The sequence below is a fragment of the Plectropomus leopardus genome, chromosome 19 (assembly GCF_026936395.1).
Source record: "Plectropomus leopardus strain MGB_pleo_1.0 chromosome 19, ASM2693639v1, whole genome shotgun sequence".
Lineage (NCBI taxonomy): Eukaryota > Metazoa > Chordata > Actinopteri > Perciformes > Serranidae > Plectropomus > Plectropomus leopardus.
In genome coordinates this window covers 8974143-8999352 of record NC_142194.1, presented here as the reverse complement: position 1 = coordinate 8999352, position 25210 = coordinate 8974143, and the positions used below count along the sequence as shown (strand labels likewise).

The 25210-nt window shown below is 41.0% G+C and overlaps 2 protein-coding genes across 4 annotated transcripts in view; both read right to left on the bottom strand.

Annotated features, from left to right (window-relative positions):
* Positions 1 to 13593, bottom strand: part of usp54b (ubiquitin specific peptidase 54b) — a 77256-nt gene extending 63663 nt beyond the window's left edge. The window contains exons 1-3 of one of the 2 annotated variants that reach the window (XM_088070170.1): positions 13525 to 13593; positions 12711 to 12918; positions 11124 to 11511 (exon numbers count right to left, since the gene is read on the bottom strand). The gene's annotated coding sequence lies outside the window, so the exon portion shown is untranslated. Of the gene's footprint in view, positions 1 to 11123; positions 11512 to 12710; positions 12919 to 13524 lie in introns of those variants that run through there. The other variant, XM_088070171.1, reaches the window with a different exon arrangement.
* A 1162-nt stretch (positions 13594 to 14755) lies between these two features.
* On the bottom strand, positions 14756 to 25100 carry myoz1b (myozenin 1b). Of its 2 annotated transcripts, none has more exons than XM_042508439.2 (6): positions 24937 to 25100; positions 21045 to 21131; positions 17018 to 17184; positions 16874 to 16937; positions 16591 to 16777; positions 14756 to 15348 (listed from the first exon to the last, which is right to left on the bottom strand). In XM_042508439.2, the coding sequence occupies exons 2-6, from the start codon at positions 21127 to 21129 to the stop codon at positions 15114 to 15116; spliced, it is 738 nt and encodes a 245-aa protein (XP_042364373.2). In that variant the 5' UTR covers positions 21130 to 21131; positions 24937 to 25100; the 3' UTR covers positions 14756 to 15113. The 2 variants fall into 2 exon arrangements, with proteins under 2 accessions (XP_042364373.2, XP_042364372.2); XM_042508438.2 differs by having other exon boundaries at positions 16874 to 16940; positions 24937 to 25099.
* Positions 25101 to 25210: the final 110 nt, after the last annotated feature.

Here is a 25210-nt window from a genome sequence, read left to right as displayed (position 1 = left end):
GTGGGCTGTCGCTATGGCAATGACCACATGGGATCGAGGTGGCGAGGTGGGGTGATGAGGGAGTAGGTTGGAGGTAGGAGCGACGTCGTGACGAGGAAGTGAAATGTATCAGAGCGAATACGCAACTGTTAGATAGCAAAAATACAATGTCTGTTCCTCCACTTGTCACATAATTTTACTGCATATGGACAAATTCCCACACTTTATCTATCTATCTACGTAAAAGGCACAGAAATTCACATACGACATGTTCATCCATAAACAAATCCAAATTGCCAGAGGATTTATAAAGGGATTTGGCTGGCATGCCCCTGTGTGCCATTTTTCCTCTACAGCACAGCATCCTGAGCTTCTGTCTCAGCATACAGTGTGTGTGCGAGTGTGTGTGTGTCTCCCGCTGAGCCTGTGTGGAGTGTGTGATCACACATCCTCTCTCCGACTGCACCCTACAGCCACACACAACCAAGATCGCTCTGGCAAGCCCTTGCAGAAGCGGTGTCTATGTGGCCCATGTGTGTGTGTGTGTGTGTGTGTGTGTGTGTCCCCACATCTTCGGCTAGTTACCATGGAAATAGGCCAAGCAGCAGGCACGCGGGGGGAAAAGCCGAACCATGTGATTTAACTGAGAGACACACTGTGCTGCACTGGTTGAGAAAACACACACAGACACACACTGAGACAAACACACAGTGGGCTGGCGAGTGATGATGATGTGTATTGATGGTGGAGAGTTCCTGGAAGCCAGAGTGAGTCAAGGCACAAGTCAATCAAACTCCCTGACCCGGCGCTGGCAGGCATAAGGAAACCAGGACCGGTGGCCACAGCCCAGACAGCGACCACACATGGAAGACGTTTTCCACGTGAGATGTTGAGGTGAAGACGCTGGCCAGACACAGATACAGTGTGTGTGTGTGTGTGTGTGTGTAGTCTGAGGCTTCATCCTCTGAGTTTGTGGATATCAGTTCTAGTTTAACTTTGAACATGAGGAAGAAGGTCCTAACTTCTTCAAGGGTCAGGTGTTGAGTCAGGACCAAGTTTAGAGCTACAGCTGAATAGTCCAAAAATTACGTCCTTTGTCTTCTCCCAAACACTTTTCCTTGACCACAATGGAAAATGTCATTTTAACATCTAAAACCATCCTTTTAAGTTTTACTTAACGCCACCTTACACCTAACTGTAAACATTCTTTATTTAACTGTTGAGTTTCTCGGCGTTGTAAATACTGTATATATTGTTTGTTTATGTCGTCCTCTGTGCTTTATTTCCTTCATCTTTATCCTGCACATTCCTTGTTTTTGTACTTATTTATTAATATAGTTTATTCTGCACAGTTATCTTTCTATTTTGCTATCCCTTTGCAGCTACAATGTTGGAAATTTCCCCACTGTGGGACTAATAAAGGATTATCTTATCTTATCTTATCTCTTATCTTAACTCCAGGTCAGTAAAGAAATTTGTGAAGAAAACTTGCATGCCTCCACAATGAACGAAGAAAAAAAAAAAAATATATATATATATATATATATATATATACACATTTTTTATTTATTCAGCCAAACATGAAAAAACCCACAGTATTCAGAACTCAACATATCCATAGGCCCTGGTAGCACCACATCATTACAGTGCAGAAAGCATATTATAAATAAAAAAGCCTGCCAATGACCTCTTAAAGCTTTCAACTTCATCGAAGACCCTCGCTAACATGTGTTTGTATGACACAATTTCTTAGATAGAAACTGCCATTTTTCAAAAATGTGTGTGTGTGTGTATATATATATTTTCTTTAACTTTTTATAAATACTTCATATATAAATATATATATTTGGCAATTGTCAGGACAATGTCAGGCATGTTTTTGAAAGGCATCAAACCAATTTTCTCCCGTTTCAGAGGTTTAAATGCTTGTGAAAGTAAACCGATGTCGATCCAGGTGTTAAAAGGTCAATGACCAGCAGTAAAGTGGGACTGATGTTGAATAAAACTTCAAAAGGATGGGTGTAGACATGAAAATAGTCTTTTTCAGTTTGTATCTAAATGGATGTGTGTGTCAGTGTGACAGCAGATGATTACTTGTGGATCAATAACAGCCAGCGAGGGCACAGCTGGGAGCATTGAGGCCAGACAACTGTTTTCATGGTCCCAGCATACTGACATCACTGCTGTCACTCCTCCTACCAGTAATGCTTCTTTTCCTTCATATCATCCTTTTCCTCTGCCTTACTTCCTCAGGTTTCCCTGCCTTGAACTATTTCTCGCCCAACCTTTTCACGATCGAATCCACCGTTTTCTTCTTCTGTCTTCTCTCTACATTTCCTTTTCTCAGAGCTCATCAAGCACCATGCAGAGGTTCAGAAATCTGCAGGAGTTTACTGGAGGACTGAAAGATGGCTCGATGCCTGTTTGATCCCTGGTACACTGTGACGGTTCCTCTCTGATCAACATCTCTGCGATTAATGTAAACATTCTTCAAAAATACCCCTCCACATCCGTCTGTCGCTCTGCCGCTCCATCAAATCAACACTTGAGAGAAGTGACACCGCATATGACACATACATCACGCTTTCTTTCCATTGTTCTCTCCTAATCTGTATTCCATTACATATTTTTCGTGTTGTTTACTTTCTTTTTCTCATTTTTTTCTGTCTATGGTTTCTTTCCATCTCTCTGTGTTTTGGAAAGAACATGAGAGGGGTGTTTTTGTGATGAATTCTTACGTAAATTTGAGGTCATTTATTTCTCATGTTTCACTGCGGTCTGTATTGGAATCACGGGGTTTCCATCCAACTATGTAGAGCCCGGATACAGAACTTACTCTGCTTTGGGGCCACTTTTGCAAAATGACAGGAGTCCAGGGGCCAGTCACAGCAGCCGCATACATGTTTCTATGATTTTAGGTCTTTTCTAGGACTTTAGGACATTTCTCAGATTTTAGGATGTTTCTCTGAACAACAACTCGTCGCCTCCTTGTTTGATTTTATACAAGCAAAAGAGGTGTTTTTGATACGACGTGTAACAGTGTCGGCCTTTAGTGTGACATCTAACACTCACTCCGGCAGTGCTGCTTAACCAATTACAATCGCACTGGCCCACTGAAATAGTCTTCTGCTCTGACGATAAAAAGCTCCTGGATCTCATGGTCTCCCCAGTTTGCAGACATTATCAGTTGCTGTTCGTTAACTGCTGGATAGTATACACGCAACATGTCGTGAAAATGTCCCGTCCGTCCCATCCTGCTGAATGTCCTTTGTACGCCGATGTTCATGCAGTGCTGTTATCATAGGCCTGTGCGGTATCACAGTATGTTTTCAATAAATACTGGTGCTCCTCCTTTATGTTAAACTCATTGCATGTAGTGCACAGCATGCACCACCATAGCTCAGTCTCTCAATGTGACACCTAGTGGTGGAGGAAGAAGTTACAGGACTGTTAATAGCTGGTGGCCAGCAAGTCCAGAGAGAGACTGTGGGGTACACTGCCATGTTTTTTCCATTTAACATGGTGAATAAAAGATTTATTTCGATCAAACCAGAGCTGGATTTAACTAGATTATTAACACGAGTATCCAAAATAGTTTGGGTGAGTTTTATTTATGATAAGTTAACAAGGCAATTAAGCCTCGTCAGCCTTCGGTGCCACACATTATTAGTGTCATAAACCTCCAATAAAGGTCACGTTTTGCTCTTACACCAAAAGCACTGACAAAGCAGCATTACTTTACAAGTTTGGAATGAGCACAAGCTGTCCAAACTTGTACAAAAAATCTATACAAGAATCAGCATTTTGCTTATTTTGAAAATCAAAAACTGGCCACAGAGGTAGACAGAAATAAAATGATGTTAATGAATTTGAATTCTCTGTCACCCTTTCTCTCTCTGTGTGCTGCTGTGGGTGAGTGTGGCCTGGTGACAGTGACACCGGTGTCATGCAAGCTGAACAAAGAGCTGATACTGTCCCCGAGGACAATAGCCTGTCTCTCACACTGTCTCCCTCCCACTCGAGCAAACATAAAGGCGAGAAGTATATTTATATATCCCTGTAAAAGAGAGAGGTCCCGGTCTTTTCTTTCACAAACATGTGCTCTCTGTTTCTTTCTCCTTTGGCTGCACTTTCCTTCCTCTGTCTCTCTCTCTCTCTCATTCATTTCATTCCTGCTCTCTGTCTTTCACTTTCTTCTACTGACCTCTTTTTTCCATTCTCATTCACTTTCTCCATTTCTTCCCCCATTCATCTCTGCCTCTTTCCTTTCTGTTTCCAAAAAACTTCACCTCACATGCACGTGCGCACACACACACACACACACACACACACACACACACACACACACACACACACACACACACACACACACAGTGGTTTCCCTGTAACTGGGTTATGTGTAACTTCAAATAGCCTTAGTTGACAATAGGGAGAGCCCAGAGTTCATCCTCCCCTCTGTGCTTCTCTTTCTCCTCTTCTTCCCCACTTTAAATCTAAAGAGGTTATATATATATATGTATATATATATATATATATATATATATATATATATATATATATATATATATATATATATATACACACACACTATATATATACACACGTGTGTGTTTCGAGTGTGTGTGTGAGAACATACAGTCATACAGTAGGCACACGTGTCGCTGCATGTGTGATCATATTAGCGAGACAGAGATTTTTCTTTTTTTTGCGAGCGTCAAGGTCATTTCCCGGCTCAGACTCACTGTAACATTAAAGTATACATACAAAAACACACACACGTTTATCGCATGCACGCACACAAAACACACACACACACAGACAGACACACATGCACGCTATAACCTAGATGCAACCCATTATCGCCGTGGCACACGTGCACACCCAATCCTATTAGTAGAAAATATGAAGGGAGGGAGAATATTTGCTTAATATTTAGGCGATTACATAACCATCCTTATTTACAATGCATGCTGGGAATCATGAGGATTTTTTGCAGTTTAAGACAGAGAGGAGCGGGGGGGAAACAGGGTTTTGGGGTGATGAGGATATAAAAGGAGAGGAGAGGGAACAGAAGGGAGAATAGAGAGAAGAGAAGAAGGGATGAAAGGAGGGGAGAACAGACAAGAAAAGAGCTCAGGAGAGCAAAGAAACTAAGGGGGGAAGAGGAGAGAAAAAAGGAGGGGAGAGCAGAGGAAAGGAAGGGAGGGAAGAGGAGAGGAGAAGGAAGCAAAGGAAAGTAGAGATGAGAAGCAAGACAGCAAGGGAGAGGAGTTTAGAAGGAAGGAAAGGAGAAAAGAGGAAAAGACAGAAAAAGAAAGAAAGATATACAAAGGTAAAGAAAGGGGAAAGAAAAGAAAAGGGAGGAGAGAGAGGGCTGGAGAGCAAATGAAAGGAAAGGAGGGGAGAGGAGAAGAAAAGTAGTGAGGAGGAGTGGAAAGGACAGGAGAAAACAGAACAGGGAAGGAAAGAAAAGGAGAGAAGATTAGGAAAGAGAAAGAAAGAAAGAAGGAAGGGAAATTAAAGGAAGGAGGACAGGAAAAGGAAAGAAAAGGAGGAGAGAAAAAGAAGGAAAGGGAGACTAAGTCGAGAGGAAAGAAAAGGAAATGAAAGGAGAGGGCAGAAGTAGAAAGGAAAAGAGTAGAAAGTTAAAGAGAGGGAAAGGAATGAAAGAAGAGCAGAGGGACAGAAAGGAGAGGAGGGGACAAAAGAGGAAAGGAAAGGAGACATTCAGAGATGACAAAATTAAAGACAGGAGAAGAGAAAAGAGGAGAGGAGAGGAATATAAAGGAGTGGAAATGCAAACAGACGAAAAAAGAAGAGGAGCTGCAAAGTTAGAAAAGGAAGGAAGAAATGAGAGGAGAAGAAAAGGAAGAAAAGAGAGGGGAGATAAGAGAAGATTAGACAAGAAGAGAGGGAAAATAAAGAGAAAGGAGGAGAACAGGGGAAAAAACAAGATAAGAGGAAAAGGAAGAGAGGAGAACGTGGGTGGGTGGGAAGACGAGGAGGAAGCGAGGAATAAGCGGGACATTAGATTGAATAACCAGCTACGGGAAAAAGAGAGAAAGAGCTCTCCGGCGGGTGGTAAAGGTCAAAGGAGACATATGAGCGTGCCTTTCCTTTCCCTCTCCTCCTTTTTTATCCTCCGCGATGACTTAATCTGCCCTTCCTTATACCTCAGCTCTCCTTTAATCCCGTACATGTGGACCGACCCTGATCACCGAGGCAGGAACAATTTACACCGAAATGTCAACAACGGATGAATTCCCCGAGAAACTGAGCCACGAGCAGCGATCTTTCACACATGACCGCGCTGAGGATGAAATACTCAGAGGATTTAAACCAATTAAGTGAATTAAATAAGACGTATCTTCCAAATTGATTCACAGCATGATGTCTGCAAACACATGCAATAAATCAATGAGTCCTTGAGATTGATTGTTTCTCAGAGATTAACACATCTGCCCACACGTGCAGGACTGGAGCGCTGTGAGTTTGGATCCTGGAGATGTTACTTTTAAAAGATAACGTGGAGAAAAAGACAAGAATTGAACTGGACTTTGTCATAATCAAATAAGAAAAATGCATATAGAAGTGATTCAAAAACACAGAAACAGATTTCAAAGTCTGAGCGTGGAGATCTTGTCAAACGTCAAGTTGCCCGATTCTGTAAAATCTGACAAAATGATCTCAATTAAAATAATCTTGTAAACTTAATGCCTTGAAATATAAATAAAGTAAATATAACTAGTAGTCTTAATTTATTTGGTTGTGACATAAAAATGAGTGAAATTACCTTGTTCAGTATAAGTGTCAGCATTTTTTGTGAACCAAGTTAGTCTGACTTAACTTGACAAAGAGGATTTTTCCAAGAGATCTGCGAGTTCTGTTTTTTTAAAAATATTTTTAAGAGAATACAAATATGATTGAGTAGTTTTAAGGTGCAACAACATTACAACATCAAGTAAATATGACTAAATTTTAAGTGAACTTATTCAGATATAAAGTACACATGAATTAAGACTAATAGCTATATTTACTAACATTTTTCAAAGCAATCTGTTTTCTAGATTTTTTTTTTTTGGAGTAAAATCAATGTGTCTGATTTTACAGTGTACTTCAGGAATGAGTCCTAAAATCCAGATAAAGTTTGCATTTTTGCACTTCTGGCTCCTACGTCTCAGTTAATGTTGGAGTTAGACGCCTGAAATAAGGTCCGTGGTTAGCAGAGGCTGAGGAGATTTTTCCTACACCATAAAATATGTCAATAAAGGGACAATAAATTAAACTTGAACTTAGACTATAAACGCCGTTTATGAATTTCTAAACGTTTATGTGTCTTGAAAAAGACGGTTGCTAACAAGTGGCTAAATAAGACTACAGAGGTTGTCGCCATTGATTACTGAACGGGCCGACCAGACACAGGCCCAGGGGCCCAAAGTGTCACTGAGCCCCCCTGGCCTTCAATTTCAAAATGTCAAATGCTAAATTAACACATACTGACCCAGAGGAGACTCAAAATGACCACAAAGAGACACAAAAATACCTCAAAGAGACACAAAACAACATCAAGAAGACACAAAACAACATCAAGAAGACACAAAATGACCACAAAGACAAAAAAGACTCCTTATCTCAGAGACACAAAACAACAACAAAGACACACAATGACCATGGAGAGACAAAAAAGATGCAACATTACCTCAAAGAGCCACAAAACAACAGCAGGGAGACACAAAATGTCCATGAAGAGACAAAAAAGACGCAATATTACCCCAAAAACCCACAAAACAACAGCAGGGAGACACAAAATGTCCATGAAGAGACAAAAAGAACATTACCTCAAAGAGACAAAAAACAAGGAGACACAAAATGACCACAAAGAGACAAAAAAAGGACATGACATTACCTCAAAGAGACACAAAACAACAGCAGGGAGACACAAAATGTCCACGAAGAGACAAAAAAGACGCAACATTACCTTAAAGAGACACAAAACAACAAGGAGACACAAAATGACTACAAAGAGACAAAAACCAACAAAAGATGATGTAGACAACAAAGAAAAATGATCAGCAGAGAAGAATTATCCGCAATGTAGCCATATTCAAAAGATTAAATCATTTCAGTTTTAAAATTTGCTTTATCGGTTGAATTAAAATAACAATTTAGTGGGGCTTTTTTTTTTAAATTAAAAAGCTAATGTCCTTTTTTCTTTTTCATTTTAATTATGTCAAAGGATGCGCATTCTTGAGGATGAAAATTAAAATGCAAATTGGATGATTGAATATTAATTTTAGTTATGGGTCAAATAATGTACCCAAATTCTGAAAATTAAAAAGCATTTCTGTTAATGCTTTTTAATTTTCAGATTTGCTTTTTTATTTTAGTCCTGATCAGTAGCCCACAGTCGGGGGGGCTGCTGCCTGCATTGGTCAACACAAAAACATGAATGGCCCCCAGTGTTTTGTCTGTTCTGGGCTTCTGTAGAAACATGGTGGTGCTACATGGCAGACTCTTTGGACGAGGTCTTACTTTCTATTTTATTTAGGTATAAATGCCTCATTCTACAGTAACAGAAACACAACAAGTGTTATTTTAAAGTGATTACACACTAAAGAAAACAGAATTATTACATTATACAAGGTAAAAGGTAGATTTATTTGTTAATTTTCTTAAATGTGGTTTAAGAAAAAATGAAATTAAATTTGGCCCTAAATGCTGCTACATCCTTTTGACATCGAAGGAGGAGTTGAGGAGTCTCCATTATATTCCATTTCTGCTAAGATATCCCCTTAAATCCCACACAATGGGCCTTTAAATAATGCCGGCCCCAAGTAAAATCTGTCTGAGAGAAAAGAGAGAAGCCAGGCTTTTTTTGGCAGTGTGATTACCTGGACAGGGACAAAGGACAAACTATTTTGTAGATAAAAGGTAAAGTGGGTTTTCCTTCCAGGACATCCCCACTATCACAGTATAAAAGGCTGTAAGACAATAATACTGTACCAAAGCTACAGCGACAGCTCATAAAATATGGAAACAGCAGTATATATAAAGGCATGTGACATTAAATAAGGTACATATGCGTGCACTGAGCTGGGGTTTTTACACAGCAGATAAACACACACACATTAATGCACACATCCATGTCATGGCACAAAAAATGCAAAAAAGCAAAAATTCACAATGTTTCATCTCCAAAAACTGAAATTGATGATAAGTCCAAGTTAAATGTCAAGGCGACATTTCAGCTCAGTTTGGAGGGTGAAGGTGTGCTGCTGAAAGTGTGTGTCCTCGTGTGTGTGTGTGTGTGTGTGTGTGTGTGTGGAAATTAACTTGTTCCACCAGCCACATTTTACAAGAGGAGATAAAATGCACGTCTCTGCAAGGTTAACCCTTTGAAACCTGAACAAATTGGCTTGATTTCTTAAAAAGTAAAAAAAGAAGAAGAAAAAAAACACAAAACAAAAGAGAAAGTTTTACTTTTGAAAAAGTGCTTCTAAATTCTAATAATTTAGTAAAATAATTTTAAATATGTAATTATAAGAATGATTAAATATGTAATTTTAAGAATTATTAGTCCCCCCGCCCCAGGAACTACAGGCTACAACAAGGCTAACAACATGACACCAGTGATGTCTTTCAAAACAACTTGGCACATCGGGGCTTCAGGACAGTTGGATTACTTCGGACAAGCTGTATTAGGACATTTTGTGGTTTTATTATGCATTTTTTTTATACATTTTAATCCTGGTCACTTCTTCTATTGTTTGGGAACGCTTTTTCCCAGTGAAACTCCGGCAGTGTTTTTCATCAGCATGAGGGTGAGTAGATAGTGAATGAATTTTTATATTTGAGCGAACTATCCCTTTAACATTGAAAAGACTTTTAATAAATGTCTGTTTTATGTCTTTTTTGTATTTCAACGTCTAATTTAGATTTCGGTTATTCAAGGTTGAAGAGTGAAAGTTTAGTAGACATCTCAGCCTAGATGAAAGAGTAATAAGAATCTGTGCACATGGCAAAAAATAAAAATTTATAATGTAAACACGGGGTATGCAACTCTTTTGTTAATTTTTTACAGCTTTTTATGTATTTTTATATATTTGATGATTATTTTCAAACATCTATGATCGGGCTTTATGTATCCAATAAATCCTATCCTATCCTTTCCTGGACCATAAAACTGCCCCTGACTCTCCATCATCATGAGGGTGAATAGATAATGACTAAATTTTCATTTTTGGGTGAACCATCCCTTCAAACTGCTCAGTGGTGAGGTTTAAGTAAAAAGGCATCTGCAGGCAGCAGGGAAAAAGTGATGTTGCTCCAAGTTTCAAAGGGTTAAGCATTTATTTCAGGGTTAAGACTCCACATGGGTTTAAGCATGTTTACATTAGTTATATTTTGGTTTGGAGAGGTTTTCGGGAATCAGTGCAAAGCAAATGTCCCCACAAGTAGCCAAAACAAAAGCATGTGTTGCTGCTTAATGATGGGGATGAGCAGTACCCTATTTTCCCTTTTTTTCTAAGTATTCACGTGTGTGAGCGCGCGTGAGGCAGGCAGCAGAGGGGCTGTGTCACTAATGTGACGGCACTGTAGGGCTGGCGGTGATGCGGGCCCGGTGAGGGGCCAAAGTCATCAATCACGCGGATCGAAACCGCAACGTTAAATCAATAGCGGCCCCCGGGAGCGATGACAGCGGAGCGTGAATCGGTAAAAGGCTGCGGTCTCTCGGGCCCGTGATACATCAACAAGTCCACACAGAGTATTGTCCACCACGAAACACCGCGCGAGACCAAAACACGCAGGGCAGGTCAGTAGCCACGCGCGCAGTAGTGGTATGTACCTGAGTGGGATGGCCTGGACGATTACAGTGTGACTGACACCGGGATGAACTTGAGGGGGAGGGATGCTCCGTTAAAGCGGCAACCAGTGTGCAGCACGAGGAAGAGTTGCTGCGTATTACCGACCCTTGACCAGCTGATTAAATAATACAACTAACCCTGCACGAGGACCAAGCTGCTGATGAGAGCAATGATGGAGATGACAGCCATCCTCTGTCACGAGAGCACATCTGTTGAGGATCACATCTGGCAGACTTACCGCCCCCATTACCACACACACACATACAGAAACACACACACCTACTGATGGTGTATCGTGTCCGGTCACATGCGCGTGCTCCCCGGCCTCTGTAGCTATGATGGGGCTCGTGCAGTGCAGGTTTTTTGACTCACCCCGTGCTGGTGCTGTCGCCGCCAGTCTCCGTCCGCTCGCGTGTCCTACCGTGTGATTTAACGGGAGAGAGGAGGGCGAGCCGTGGGCGCATCCAGCCCCCACCAGCGCCATCCAGCGCTGCGGTCGCGGCACGCCGCTCTCGCGATACCGTGCCATCTTCCAGCTCTGCTCCTGAAGTGTGTGTGCGTGTGACGTAGCCGTTTTCAGCAGCAGGCAGGTTTGCTCGGCCCGATGCCGCCGTCTTCTGGGCACGAGGCGACAAGAGCGCGAGGATGGTGGTGATGTCACCCGTAGCTATTTAAAAAGATTTGATGGTGGAAAAAAACATTAGATGGTGAAAAAAAAGGTTTGATGGTGGAGAAAAAAACATAGTGGAAAGAATTAGATGTTGAAAAAAATCAATAACTCTGGTCTTGGCTCCATGTCACTCTACACTGCTGACTTTATTTTTATTTATTCAGATACTGTTCCGCACTTCACACATGTATATATGTATATATGTACAGTCTCTTAGTTTTTTTTTTTTTAGGTTTTTTAAGCATATTCCTTTATATTCTATTAATAATGTGTGCTCTTTATTCTCTGTTCTTACTGCATGGCGCTGCTACATCCCAATTTCTCAGTTTTGAGATCAATAAAGTATATCTATCTATCTATGTTGAAAAAAATAAGATGCTCAAAAAAATATGGTGGAAAAAAGAATTGATGGTGGAAAATAATAAATGGTGAAGAAAAAAAATGATGGTGGGAAAAAATAGAAGGTGGAAAAAAACTGATGTTGGAAGAAAATATTTTTTCCACAACTATGTTTTTCCACCATTAATTTCTTTTTCCACTATCAAATTTTTCCACCATCTCTTTTTTTCTCTCCCCTCATGTCCCTCTAGGGGCTTCATAATAAGACAAATCAAGCATTTACAAAAAAATACATAATTTACATAGATATTCTCTTGTCTGCACAGTTCAATTACCTTTCAAACTAAATAGACCCCACCTCCTAAACATAGAGATCTTCCATTTAAGACATAGTGAATAGTTCTGTCTTTATTAGTAATCTATGAAAAACAAGAGTGAAGAAAAAAAGAGAAAAAAAGGAAGAAAGGACTGTGAAAATACACATAAATGAAAAGCACAAGTAAACCTCAAACACAGGGTTAGATTAAATCATAATCTGACATAAGTGCCTTAAATTTCATAGTGTGAGTATTTTTTTCCTCATAGATTTATTAAGCAAAAATCATTTCAATGCATTCCACCATGGGGGAGATTTGGCATGTGTGTGGAACTTTGTTACAATAATTATAACAAAAATTCAATGTTTTAATCCCTCAGAAAGTCTAAATTGTTTATTTTTAGATGTGAAGAAGTCTATGTTTATTGATTTAGAGAGCAGCCCCTTGTGTGTTGAATTCCACAAGGTTTGACTTTTTGTCACAGTTAAAAATAACATAGTACAGCTATTCAGTGGTCTCCATGTTTGTGAGTGGCCTTACCTGCGTGCTCTCTTTTTGTCTGTCTCTCTGCCCAACACACAACTCCACAGTCAGATGTAACCTGCTGTCAGCAGCATCTGTTTAATTTCTATCACTGGAGATCTGCCAGCACCAGTTTACAGTCACAGCCTGAACACTGCTATTCACAGAGCAGGTGAGAGGTCATGGGGACACCGTTTAGTGAGGCAGCCAGGGATTTTTAATAAGACTGTAACAGACAGAAAGTGCCATTATAAATTAACAATACTCAAAAGTAACAGCAGCATAGAAGGCAGAAATACAGCTCCAATGTGTAAGATTAAGGAGACATTTTGGCAGAAATGGAAATAACATAATAAGTATGTTTTCTTTAGTCCATAAACACCTAAAATGAGAAGATTTCTGTTTTCGTTACCGTAAATTACGCCGTTTATATGTGTGGCTAACCATGTTGCGCCGCCATGTTTCTTCAGCAGCCCCGTTTGGACAAACTGCTCGCTAGCTCGAGATACGTGTTTACACGTCGGCTACCATTTAGCAGCCTTAGCCTTAGACGGAACCGTCAAAATATTAATAATTTTAAACGGCTTTATTCGGTGTTTTTACAAGTTTAAACCACCGGATATATTTGTTTTGGAGAGGAAGAGACCTCTGCGAATAATTCGGCTTCTAGTTAAAATCTCCGAAAGGTCCGCATTTTAAGTAAAAAGAGAAAAAAGGTGAGCCCCCCATTAGCAGGTGCTAAGCTAGCGACCTGCCGCGCCAAACAGCGTAAGAGAAATACTGTTTTAAAGGTAAAAGTGCTTCATTTAGTGTTTTTACCCGGTTTAGTCACCTGGTTCTTTTGTTTTAGAGAGGAGGAGACCTCTGTGGACTGTTCTGCTCCCGTTAAAAACTTCCTGAAAGTCTCCATCAAAAATAAGGTAAGTACATAGGCTATGAAGTTAGGGACTGCTCTTTATTTATCAGAGGAGGGCGTGGCTGGGGTGGGATTTTGTTGGTTTTTTTTGTTTGTTTGTTTTGTTGGTGTTATTTTTAAAGTTAGAAATAACCTATTTTTTTCTTGAGCTTCCTTGAGTAACTTTCAGAAAATGCATTATCATCCTGCCACCACCTAATCGCTTGTAAGAAACTTCCCTGTGATGTTTGGAAGTTAAATGTTGAAGACAAAATCAGAGAGTTGAAAAACGCTTCAGTTTATCAGTCTTTTCATGCTGGTTTGTAGGTGCAATTTATTTTTGGCCAAATTTCAGGCTTAATGAGTAAAGTAGTTTAAGTTAAAGTAGTCAAAGTAGTTTGATAAGGTATGACTATTTTAAGCACATATTTTGTTGCTGTTGTGGCTCCGCTGTCTGCCTGACACCAACTCTGCTTCCTCCTCAACCACAAGCCCCGCCTGCCCCTGTCTGCAGTCCCCACTTTTCCCACAAGCTCCCTGCTGTAAGTGTTTCTGCAATTTACCTGACACATTCACCATTTGTTTCACCCGAACTCTGAACTATCACCTATGAATATGAGCTCACCCCAGTCTCTCTACGAACTGATAACAGTCCCTACTTACCTGCAACCTGATTATACTCATCTTTGCTCCATTAAACCTGCCAAAAAATTAAATGAAGGTCATGACCAAATACTCACCTGCTCTGTTATGCTGCAATTCGGTCCTACCACACCCTGTTAAAATGATGTGTTCAAGCACCACTGAAAATGTGAAAGTCCAACTATATTTCTGTTTTTACAGTTTCTGGCAGCTTGGTTTTATTTGTAATTTAGGTGGTACTGTTAGTCTAAGTCACCTCTTTGTTTCAAAAATGGTCTCGTCAGCAATTATGTATGTCGCCCTTTTCGGTCAGATTTTGTCTTTGTCTAAGTCAGTCACTGCTCAGTTTTGTTGCGTTTGTTAGTTTAGTTGATCACTTTTATAAGCCTAAGAAGTCTTGCTACACAAAATGGTCTTGAAAAGTGTAAAAAAAAAAAAGCTCTTTTTCCTTAAATAATTAAAGCTTTGTTCAGGCAGGCACGTCTCCAGGACTTGCACTTGCAGTAACATTAAAAGCAGACAGACGTTCTGTAAAGTGGATCTTTATTGCATAAATACATAGTTTTTAAGAGTGTAGCGTGCTCATCTGTATCTGTTCATACAGGTCTCACATTAGCTCAGAGTACGTAAAATCATAGTATGACTCAGTCATGGTTGGGGGATGAAAAGATTAGATTAGATTTTTAAAATTTTCATGTAGGCTAATTAAAGTACATTTCAACACGTGTGCATGGGAGCCTCGGCAGTTCTAATAGTGCTTTAGTCAGTGTATGGGGTATAAATTATGAACTGTGCCTAATGCTCTCATGTATACACTCACAAGGCTGTATTCTTCGTGTGTGTGTTTATAAATTCCAGTGCATGCACTGCTTGTGTGTGTTTGTTCACAGGTCGTCTGTCTCTCCGTCGAAGGGGATGTTGTCCAGGTCCAGGTGGATGTTGGAGTTGTCCTCGCTGCAGACCCAGCCGATGGGTGTGCGGTTAAATGAGGGGCGTGAGCGGATGTCGGCCTGCAGTGAGGGCACAGGCTCTGGCTCCTCGCTGGCATCGTTGAAGTCCGGGAGCTCAAAGGTCAGCGTCTTGGATGCCTTGTCGTAGCCGCCGAATGGCAGCGCCGTCCTGGGGAGAGAGGATGGAGAAATATGAAGCTGAAGAGCGACAAGGTAACACCAGAACGAGCATCTCTGGTGCAGCACAACAACCTTCAACTTTACAGTTTGGTTGCATATGACATCAACACCCTGCATGTGATATCATTTTCTACAAATGACCATAAGATAAAAGATTATTTGTCTGCTGAAATACGAAAATGAAGTTTACGTGTTAAACATAGTTTGCATCATATCAATGTTCCTAAAGTGGCGTAGTTCTGATTTGTGGAGGGAATAACGGATGGCGTGAATACCTTGGCGAGCTGGCTGCCAAGCGACACACATCTACTGCATTTCCAGCAGCGATCGTGCCCTCAGACTGGCTGTTTTTTAGCAAAACATAAGCAGCATTTCTAGCCATGAATGCACCACCAAAACTGGGTGTGTCTCAGTGAGACATTGGCAGAGATTCCAGCTGTTTTGTGCCTCCCAAACCGGTTATTTTTATTGAGGAATCTGTGGCATTTCCAGTGGCATTTGTGCCACCAAATCTGGGTATTTTTTACAAGATATAGGCAAGATTTCTGGCCATGATTATGCGACCAAAGCGGCCAGTGTTTAGCACGACATCTGTGGCATTTCCAGACATGATTGTGGCACCTGAAAGCAACTGCTTTTAGCCATACATTAGCATTTCCAGATGTGATTGTGACACCAACGTTTGAATTTTAGGGCAAAACATGAGTTCTTGTACCTAAAAATAACTATGCATTAATCATAGTGTTGCGTAAACGTAAAGGTTTAACATATCAGCTACATCAGCGTTTTTCAAACCTCTTTATCACTTTTCCTGCATGTTTTACATCTTTCTCTGCTGAAACTTAGCTGATTCAAATGATCAACGGGAATATACTACGAAGCCAGTTCAGCAGAGCCAGGCTCTCTCTGACTCCCCCCCGATAACGAGCTGATCATTTGAATCAGCTGTGCTGCAGCAGGGAGAGATCCAAGTCATGCAGGAGAAGTGGTACTCGAGAAGTTTGGGAAATTCTTTGTTACATAATAATCTACAAATGTTATATATCTGCGGTTTTCAAAATGGTACAATGGCAACATTTTTTCTAACAAATGGGTTTATAATGGTGTGTTTTTTTCTCACACCTAATACTGAATGAAATTAAAAAAGTATGAACAAATTATTTCAAATTTACTTCAAAATTATCATTGCAACTTAGTCAGTTCAATATAATGATGATCTGTATCTGTGTACCTGTTGAAGCTCTTGTAATGAGGCAGCTCTGGGTGCATCTGGATGGGTCCCGGCATGGTGCTCTTCATGGTGGCTGTCAGCTCCTCGTTGCCCTTCATGGCCCGTTCCCATGGCGATATGTAGGTGCGTACATACTCCTTCCTCCTCTTCACCTTCTCCACCTCCATATCAACTGTCTCCTCCACCACTGAGACAGCAAAGAAAAAGAGGGGAAGTAGCAGAGAGATTAAATTCAAAATCTTAATAGAAATAAATACTGAAAATACAAATAAGTGCACCTCACCTTCCTTTATCTCTGGCTTTGGTGGAACAGGAGGGGGGGGGGACATGAGCAGGTTCTCGAGGTTCTGCTGGAAAACAAAAAAGATAGTCTGATCAGTACAACACATATACAAACCATTATACCCTTTGTCTTATTCACTCTTACCTTGTTCTCGTTGGTCACGATGAACTTCTCAACTCTCTGCTGCCTCATCTTGAACATCTTGGAGCCCTTGTTCGAGAGCAAGGAGAGCTCCTCCAGCATGGTGTCCTTGGGCGTCTTGATCTTGGTGCCTAGATCGAGTTCAGAGGCCTCGGGGTCTGACTCATCATCTGATAGGAAGAGGTAGAGGACAAAATGAAGGGACTGGATTTAGAATCGCAGTTGGGTGTGTGCAGTGAAAAAGGAAAAAATCGTTGAGACTCTCTTTCTCTAGATGTGCCGCAGCTGTGCAGCAGCCAAGCCGTGCCTGAGCAGCACTGATGACGCCAGCAGCGTGACTGCCAACCTGTTAGCACGAATTGAGAAACAAAAAACAAAAGGTTCAGTGACGCACCACACGCTACTCGCACAGGCAGTAGGTGGGTTTCAATTAACTCCTCCAGGGGCACCTGGTGGCGTAGTTGATAGAGCAACGCCCCATATACAGAGGTTGTATCCTCACCGCAGCGGCCGCAGATTCGATTCTAGCCTTGGCCCTTTGCTGCATATTGCCCCACTCTCTCCCCCTTTCATGCTTAAACTGTCCTGTACATAAAAGGCAATAAAAGCCCCATAAAATAATCTAAAAAAAACCCAAAAACTCTCAAATTGCACAAATTGAAATAGAGAATATAAAACACCTAATGGAAATGAGGAATTTTGGGGGGAAAAAACTCCCATTTATGGCAAAAAGATTTTTATGCTTGCATAAGGGAGGATTTCAGGTGATTTGAAAAAGCCATATTTTGCAAAACTCCAATGGAAGCACTTTTTTTGCTTTTGTAGGTCACATGATGCTGCATGATGTTGAGCGGATCATTTTGAAGTTTTGACTCCACAATTCCCCTGTGAAATCGTGGACTATTACCTCACAGAAATCCCTGATTCGTAGCTACTCCCATGTCCTTTCCGTTATTGCTCGCATACCACACTTACATCTCCTTCGATTGGAAAAAATGACGGCTAGTGCGGTGGCTGCAGTAGAAACAAACCTGCTAATGCTTTGAGCATCGCCATGCTTCTTGAAATGTTATCGTGAGAGGAGAAGTCGCATATCACTGTGCAGGGCAACAGTTTTAAGCTTTGTTGGTTGTAGCCTCAGTGGATGTGGAATACACTCTCTTATCAACTAAACCCATTTGGCAAATTAAAAGGTGGGTTTTACCTTCCACTATATATCTGATATTAAATGGGGAATGTATAAGACAGTAAAGGGCGAATTTATATCCTCTGGCTCTCGTACTATCCTTGTTGTGATGAATTAGAGATGAAACCTGTTGTGCACCGTTAGAGGGTGTGTGTGTGTGTGTGTGTGTGTGTGTGTATGTGTGTGTGTGTAAGAGAGAGAGACAATCCAGGGAGTCGTAGGGGTTACTAGGCCAAAGCAATATGGAAGAAAAGAGCGCAGGCGAATGTCACGGCAGGTTTTCTGTTTATGGAGGGAAATCCTTATAGCACGCTGCCTCTCTCTTCACTCCTCTCCTCCAGTGATGGAGAGATCTGATGGATTTTACTGCTCCTCAGAGCTCCTCATAAAACACTCTTCTCATCCACCACATACACTCTGATATCACTCATAACACCTGGAGTCCAGCCATAAACCAACACACACACTCACACGAACACATCTATAAAGCGGGGAGTTGGCATTGCAATGCTGCGGAGAGCTGTTAGCAGTACCTCGTAAATCAGGCTTGTGCAAGTGGGTGTGTGTTAAGTGTGTGTGTGTGTGTGTGTGTGTGTAAGAGAGAAAGAGAGAGAGGGAGAATAATTGAGGCTGCTGAGCAGAGAGAAGTCTCCCATGGGGATATTGATTAGTGTTAATTCAGAAGAATGTGAAACTGGAGTTGACTGCTGACTGGGAGGAAACTGGACAGACTGACAGAGGCAGGAGATGGACAGACAGACAACATACAGGGACAAATGTCAGAGCCACACAGTGGCAGGGATGATGGACAGATGAGTGGGCATTAACTGGAGCAAAATAAGAGATAAGCAGCGTAAGCTCCTGACCGACGGAAAACAAACTGGTGGAAAGATACAGATGTGGCTGCAGATGTGACAGCAGAAGGAGCGGTAGCAAAAACAGCAAAGGACACAAATGGGGAAAGACATCAACAGATTGTTGAATGACAGATATAAGCATGTGTACAGACACTCAGCACGCTCAGGTTGCAGATTGCATTCTCAGAGATTAGCAGAGAATACAGTATATTGTGGTTGGTAAGATATTATGCAACAAGTAAATGTCAGTTTTGCTGCTGATAGAAAAAACAACATATTAAAACAAAGAATGGACTGCAGCACTTAATAGTGCATCACTTGCAGCTGCTTTTGGCCTTGTTTCAGGGTCCCGTTTAAAAACAATATTGCACTTATAACAGCACAAGTACCAAAATGAGAGCTCAATGCATTCATGGTCCATGTACTTGGCAGCCAACTGATTTATTTATTTTTATTTATTTTATTTGTTGATTTGACAGGGATAGTGTACAACACAGCTTATGAGCCAGAGTTAGCTATAAAGCTAATTTACATCTGTGGTCCCTGGGCAGGAAGATCTAAAAACATACAAAACAAACAATAAAAAAAACATCATGCAGACAACTAAAAACAATAAAAACACCAACATATCATGTAAAGCAACATATTTCAATTTACATTACATTCTCTTTAAAAATGGGGAAATGGTACCACAACATTTTAACACAGAGTTCATAAAACTTTGTTTTTAAGTGTGATAAGTATGTGATTGAGTTGATTTTAGCCATGATTTCATCCCAGATTTAAATTCTGCAAAGCTGCCACACACTCTGATTTTACTTGGTAATGAGTTCCAGAAGGTTGCTGCTCTAATAGAGAGAGCTGATTTACCAAACTCAGAAGATCTGTGATGCATTACACAGACACCTCTGTTAGCTGTCCTAGTTGTTTTCCACTATTTGCATGCATTGATATGAACTCTTTTAGAGGGGGAGGAGACAAACCGTTGATCACTTTGTACACCAAACGAGAATCAGCAAAACCCACAAACTGATCAAAGGTTAGGAGGTTGTAGTTCTTAATGAAGTAACAGTAGTGAGTAGCTTTTTGGCTTTTTATCCAGTACCTTCAGTGTTTGCTTGTACAGTGTTTTCAGTGGAGCAAGTGTTGTTTTCCCAGCTTGAAACCAGCTTGTGATACAGTACGACGTGAGAAAATATCATTGAGTGCATTTACAGCTTTGGTGCATCAACAGGTAGTTGGTTTCTTATAAACCTGATGGTCCTGAGATTAAATCTCACAGTGTTACACAGCTGTTTCACAAGTTTCTTAAAGGACAGCTGTGAGGCGAACAGCACTCCCAGCTATCTGAAATGTGAAACTGTCTGTATCTTTCCACCCTCAACACAAATATCAGCTTAAAAGTACATACATGCTGTTTTGGGATTTAATATCCCAGTCCATCTGCACTGTTGATGCTACTTACTAATATATTATTTATGCATTTATTTATAGGCAGCACTGAGTTTACTAACTGATGTCAAGTTGTGAACAATTTGCCACATTTTTACAAGTTGCATTGATTCCACTTAAGTCGCCTCAGACAGATATTGTGGGAGCAGAATTACTGTCTGGTATTTTGTGTTGTCTCCAATGTTGACAGATTTGTGGCTGCTGTGCCATCTGATAATGACCCACATCTCCCCAGGAGATGCCATGTGCATGTTAGATATTGTGTTCCTGCTTGCTTGTGTGTGTGTGCGGGCGTCTGTTTTATTTAATAGCAGAATTATAAGACCACATGTAACGATTTACACCCAGGCAGTTCAGTTTACACACATGGACTGTGCAGATAGCCGACACCACCGAGCGAAACTTGAAATTGGATTTGACATTTGCTGCGCAGTGTAATCAGATAGAGGAAGGTCTTCGAGGAATGAGGCTGACCAGCAGAACGTTTACATGTCGTGTGTGAATATGTGATCGGCATGCTGTCTGTGTGTTTTACCATTCTGGCTGATGTTGGATAGGTCAGTGATGATCTTGTTGACCTTCTTCCTCTTGTTAGTCGGAGCAGCAGTGGTGAGAGGCATGGCTGAAAGACAGAGCAGAGAAAGAATGACTTCATATTTATCATAATTTAACAATTTTTAGAAAAAAATTACAGCTGCTTCACAAAGAAAGGAAAATACACCTATATAGTCAGAAAAGAGAAATAGAAAATTCACACATATTCTTAACTCTATAAATCTTTGCTGTAAATCTTACTCAATTTTTTCAAATGCATCTCATGGCCACCATCAGCAAATTGTGTGTTACTGATAAACATCCATGCTTGAACAAGAATTTTTCGTCAAACTACTAAATGAAGTCTCACACTCAACAATAATAGAGAAATTTCTGCAACATTTTTATACAGAAATTGAACCAAATGGGCGATGAGAAAGTTTTCACCTGATCAATGACCCAGCTCTGCATTTCCCATTCACCTCTAGAGAGCGTTTTAGCGTCTTTTAGCTCACTGTTTCGGTTTTATGCATAGACTGCATGATTGTAGCAACCATGATGTCAGCCGTTGGTTTGTGGACTCTCATTTGTAGACTCAAGTGTGGCATTTGGCCACCATCTTGGATATTTGTAGCCAGAAGTGGCCATATTTGGACCAATTTAAATTGGTACATAAAAAAACCTTCCTGTACAGTCATGAATGTTGAAATTAACAATAGAGACCACAATCATTTCTGTACCAGGCTGTTAACATGTTTGTTTCTGCTGTAAAGTTGGGCATTTTAACAATGGCGTCTGCAGGGACTTGACTCGATTCTAGAGCCAGCCTCAAGTGGCCGTTCACAGAACTGCGGTTATAGCGGCTAAGCCTAAACTTGCCCGTACAGACTACTAACTGACATGCTTGAGTCCCACTCCTTCTTCTTTTATTTGATGCATTTCATTTCACCATTGTTGTCTTCAATGAAATGTGCAAAAACATTCCATTCTGTGTCCATAAACATCAGAAAAAGAACAATATTTCGCCACTACGATGGCGTAACACGTTCCAGCATTGTGGTCAAAAAGCTGTCTGTGCTCCTCTGTCTAGCAACACCTGTCACTGAATGATGGTTCCTACCTATACTGACACACCCAGGACATAACAGTGACCCCTACAGGACAGGTTAGCAGTCTGTATGAATTTTACCATAAACAGCTTCTTAGCACTTTTTGGCACTTCTGCGCTGGCTTCATTTTCGGCACTAGAGGTTGCCTCTTGGTTTTAAATCAGCCCACGATACTCTACCTGCCCAGTATCGAACAGCAGACTAAGTTAGCCGCCAGCTCATACAGGAGTGGAACATTTAGCAGCAAAAGTTAGAGACAGATATTTCACTCAGGAGTTGGTGGAGATCAACAGAGCTAAAAGGAGGGAAAATATTGCATTTGACTGTTGCTTTGTATCTGCTGGAGGCCTTAATAGGCAACTATTTGCCAACAATTTGCTGCCATAACTTTTAAAGCTGATCATATTTACAGGAGACTGTGCTCCCAAAACTAGACAGCATCACTAGTTTCAGCAAGAGCCCCAAATTAACATATTTTAACATTCAAATGACAAAGCTGCAAATATAGAAAATATAATTATGAGGTCCGGGTGCATTGAGGGATCAACAAAACATTGGACTTAAAGAATGCTTAAGGATGCTGTTTCCCATGTATTTTGTATTTCTCCAACGTGCTTTGTTCAGCATTTGTTCTTTAAATGTGCTCTGTAGACGAACTGACTTCACTTGATTTGCACTCAAATCATTAGAATGACTTGAATTGATCTTCATCAGTTAGAGAGACTTGTATGTATTTGGCCTCTCAGGAGACCAGCAGAGAGCATGACAGAATTAGCAGCAGTGAAACGTGATCCAACAAAAGCGTTTAACTTTTCCGTAAATATTTCCCCAGAAGATCTAAACTGATTTCCAAGATATGTTTCCGTACAATGAGGTTGCACATCACGTCCCGAACTCCAGCAAGCTCCAGCAGAAACCTCACTGGGTTTCCTAATTAACTCAGCACACTTTAAACATTGTGTGTAGCCCCCCCGCATGCCCTTGAGGACACTAATTCCCGGTGGCAGCTCGTGTCTCTCTTGACTAACCACTCAAACGGGGGCCGGTAGTATGTCGCTGTCTATTGCACAGGTCGAAAGCAATTATGTAAGGCTGGAGGTGAGTCCCAGTACAAGAGAGAAAGCTGCGGGGTCCGTCTGCAGGGAGACAGTTAATGTAATTGCTTTTCATCCGCTGTAATTGAAGCTCATTTCCTTGCCTGGGATTCAGTCCTGCACATGCTATTTTTATGAACCCATGTTCTATAGCGCAGAGTGGGCCTGTGCATACATATAAATGCACCAGTTCACACACAGATTTGCGCTCTAATAGCTTTTCTCCTGTGATTAACGTGAGTCAGTGGCGGTGGATTAAAAACAGGAGATTACAGGTGTTTTTGGATGTTCTGGGGAAAAAAGCAATATGGAGGCTATGCAGATGGCGACAACAGGACCGGCGCGTGGGTCTGCCTGGGTCCTGTTACCGCCTCCCTGAGTGCTCCTGTCCCCCCAACGGCCTGTTTTAGCTCCTGATAAATCTCGAGGGGACAGCTGGACAGGAAGGGCATCAGTAAGCACATTCCCAAATACACACATACATCCATACCCGCGGACTAAAAACTCCACTGCAGACGGCCACATTCCTCACCTGCCACAGTGTGAGGTGCAGTAAGAGCTGGCGGATGAAAAGGAAAGTTATCTACCAGCTGGTCTCTCATGAGTCATAATTTAGTTTAATTGCTTTTTAATTTATGCAAAAATATGCAAGATAACTATGAAACTGTACATAATGTAAAGTCTTTCTGGAGCACGCCCTGTGACTTTTAACAAAACAAACAGTCAAATATATCATATATAGTCGAGCATCTGCTTCCCTCATTCATTAATTCATTAGTTACATAAGCCTCCACAAGCCACAGATAGTCTCCTCCTGCAGCCAAAATCTGCTGACCACAAGAATTCAATTAAACTCTGTCGCCTTGCATTTCAAGAGAGGGCTCGTACGGTCATGACAAACCTGGAAAAGTCGTGGCATTGGCAAATAGTAATTTCCAGGCTTGGAAAAGTTTTGAGAAAGCAAAATATAGCCTCACAAACCTGTATAATAACACATCATGTGTACAAGGACTGTCAGAAAATGAAAAATCCAATGGAAATCTTACAGTTTCTGGCTGTGATTAAAGTAACATGCCTACCAAACCAGCAGGTTTGAAAATCAAGTTTTTAAAAATAAATAAATAAATCACCAAAATTGTTTGTGGAAAAAAAGAAAAAAAAAGTTTTCTTTAATCATTTCAAAAAACATTTAAGAATTTAAAGAAAAAAAGGCCAAATTTTACAGTACAATTGAATGTAAAATACAGCTATTAAAAGTTTTTACCCCTCCCCAAAACCAAAATAAAAAAACTGAAGCCCCTCCTGACATACCTCCCCCTTTTTGCACCACCCCCTCCCCTCTCATAAATAATGAGCAGTCCCTAAGTAATATTCAAATATTCAGTTCTAATCATATTCTGAATTAATTATTTTTGAAATAATACGTTTTTAAAAAAACAGCTATAACATCGTTATGTAAAGAACCGCTAAGCATTATCGATGGTGATTTCACAGAATTTGTGATCTTTAAAATTTGTCTCAGAGTCATGAAAAGTCTCGGACATTTATGGGTAAAAATGTGTATGAACCCTAAAAAGAGGATCCAGATTTATTTGACAACCCAGAAGCCATCAGTGCCAAATAATCCACAAACACTCAAGGCACGTGGGAGAGCGATTTCGTCATCATTATCACTTCTCTAATGCCTTACCTAAGACCCGGGTATCCACGGGGAGGCACAGGTCCCAAAAGGTCCCAGAGAAGGTGTGGCTCAGAGGAAGAGGAATATAGATTCCCAGGTAGATTTGTGTCCCACGGCTTGTATTGTACTGCCTGCCCTCCTCTTCGCCCTGGAGAGAGTGAAACCCCGTCAGCAGGGCTGCTCCAGTGCTGTGGACCTGGCTTCAGGGGTGGGAGGGGAGGGTGGGGTGAACTGAGTAGGGGGTAAAGAGAGAGGTGGGTGTGGTGTTTCAAGTTCAGGGTTT

What these genes read in the sequence shown, in the direction of transcription:
- myoz1b (XM_042508438.2), bottom strand. Translation starts at nt 21,129, where the DNA reads ATGCCTCTCACCACTGCTGCTCCGACTAACAAGAGGAAGAAGGTCAAC. An exon ending in ATCCAACATCAGCCAGAATG is followed by an intron (nt 17,185 to 21,044) that starts GTAAAACACACA and finishes TCTTCCTATCAG; the next exon opens with ATGATGAGTCAGACCCCGAG. An exon ending in TCGTGACCAACGAGAACAAG is followed by an intron (nt 16,941 to 17,017) that starts GTAAGAGTGAAT and finishes TTTGTTTTCCAG; the next exon opens with CAGAACCTCGAGAACCTGCT.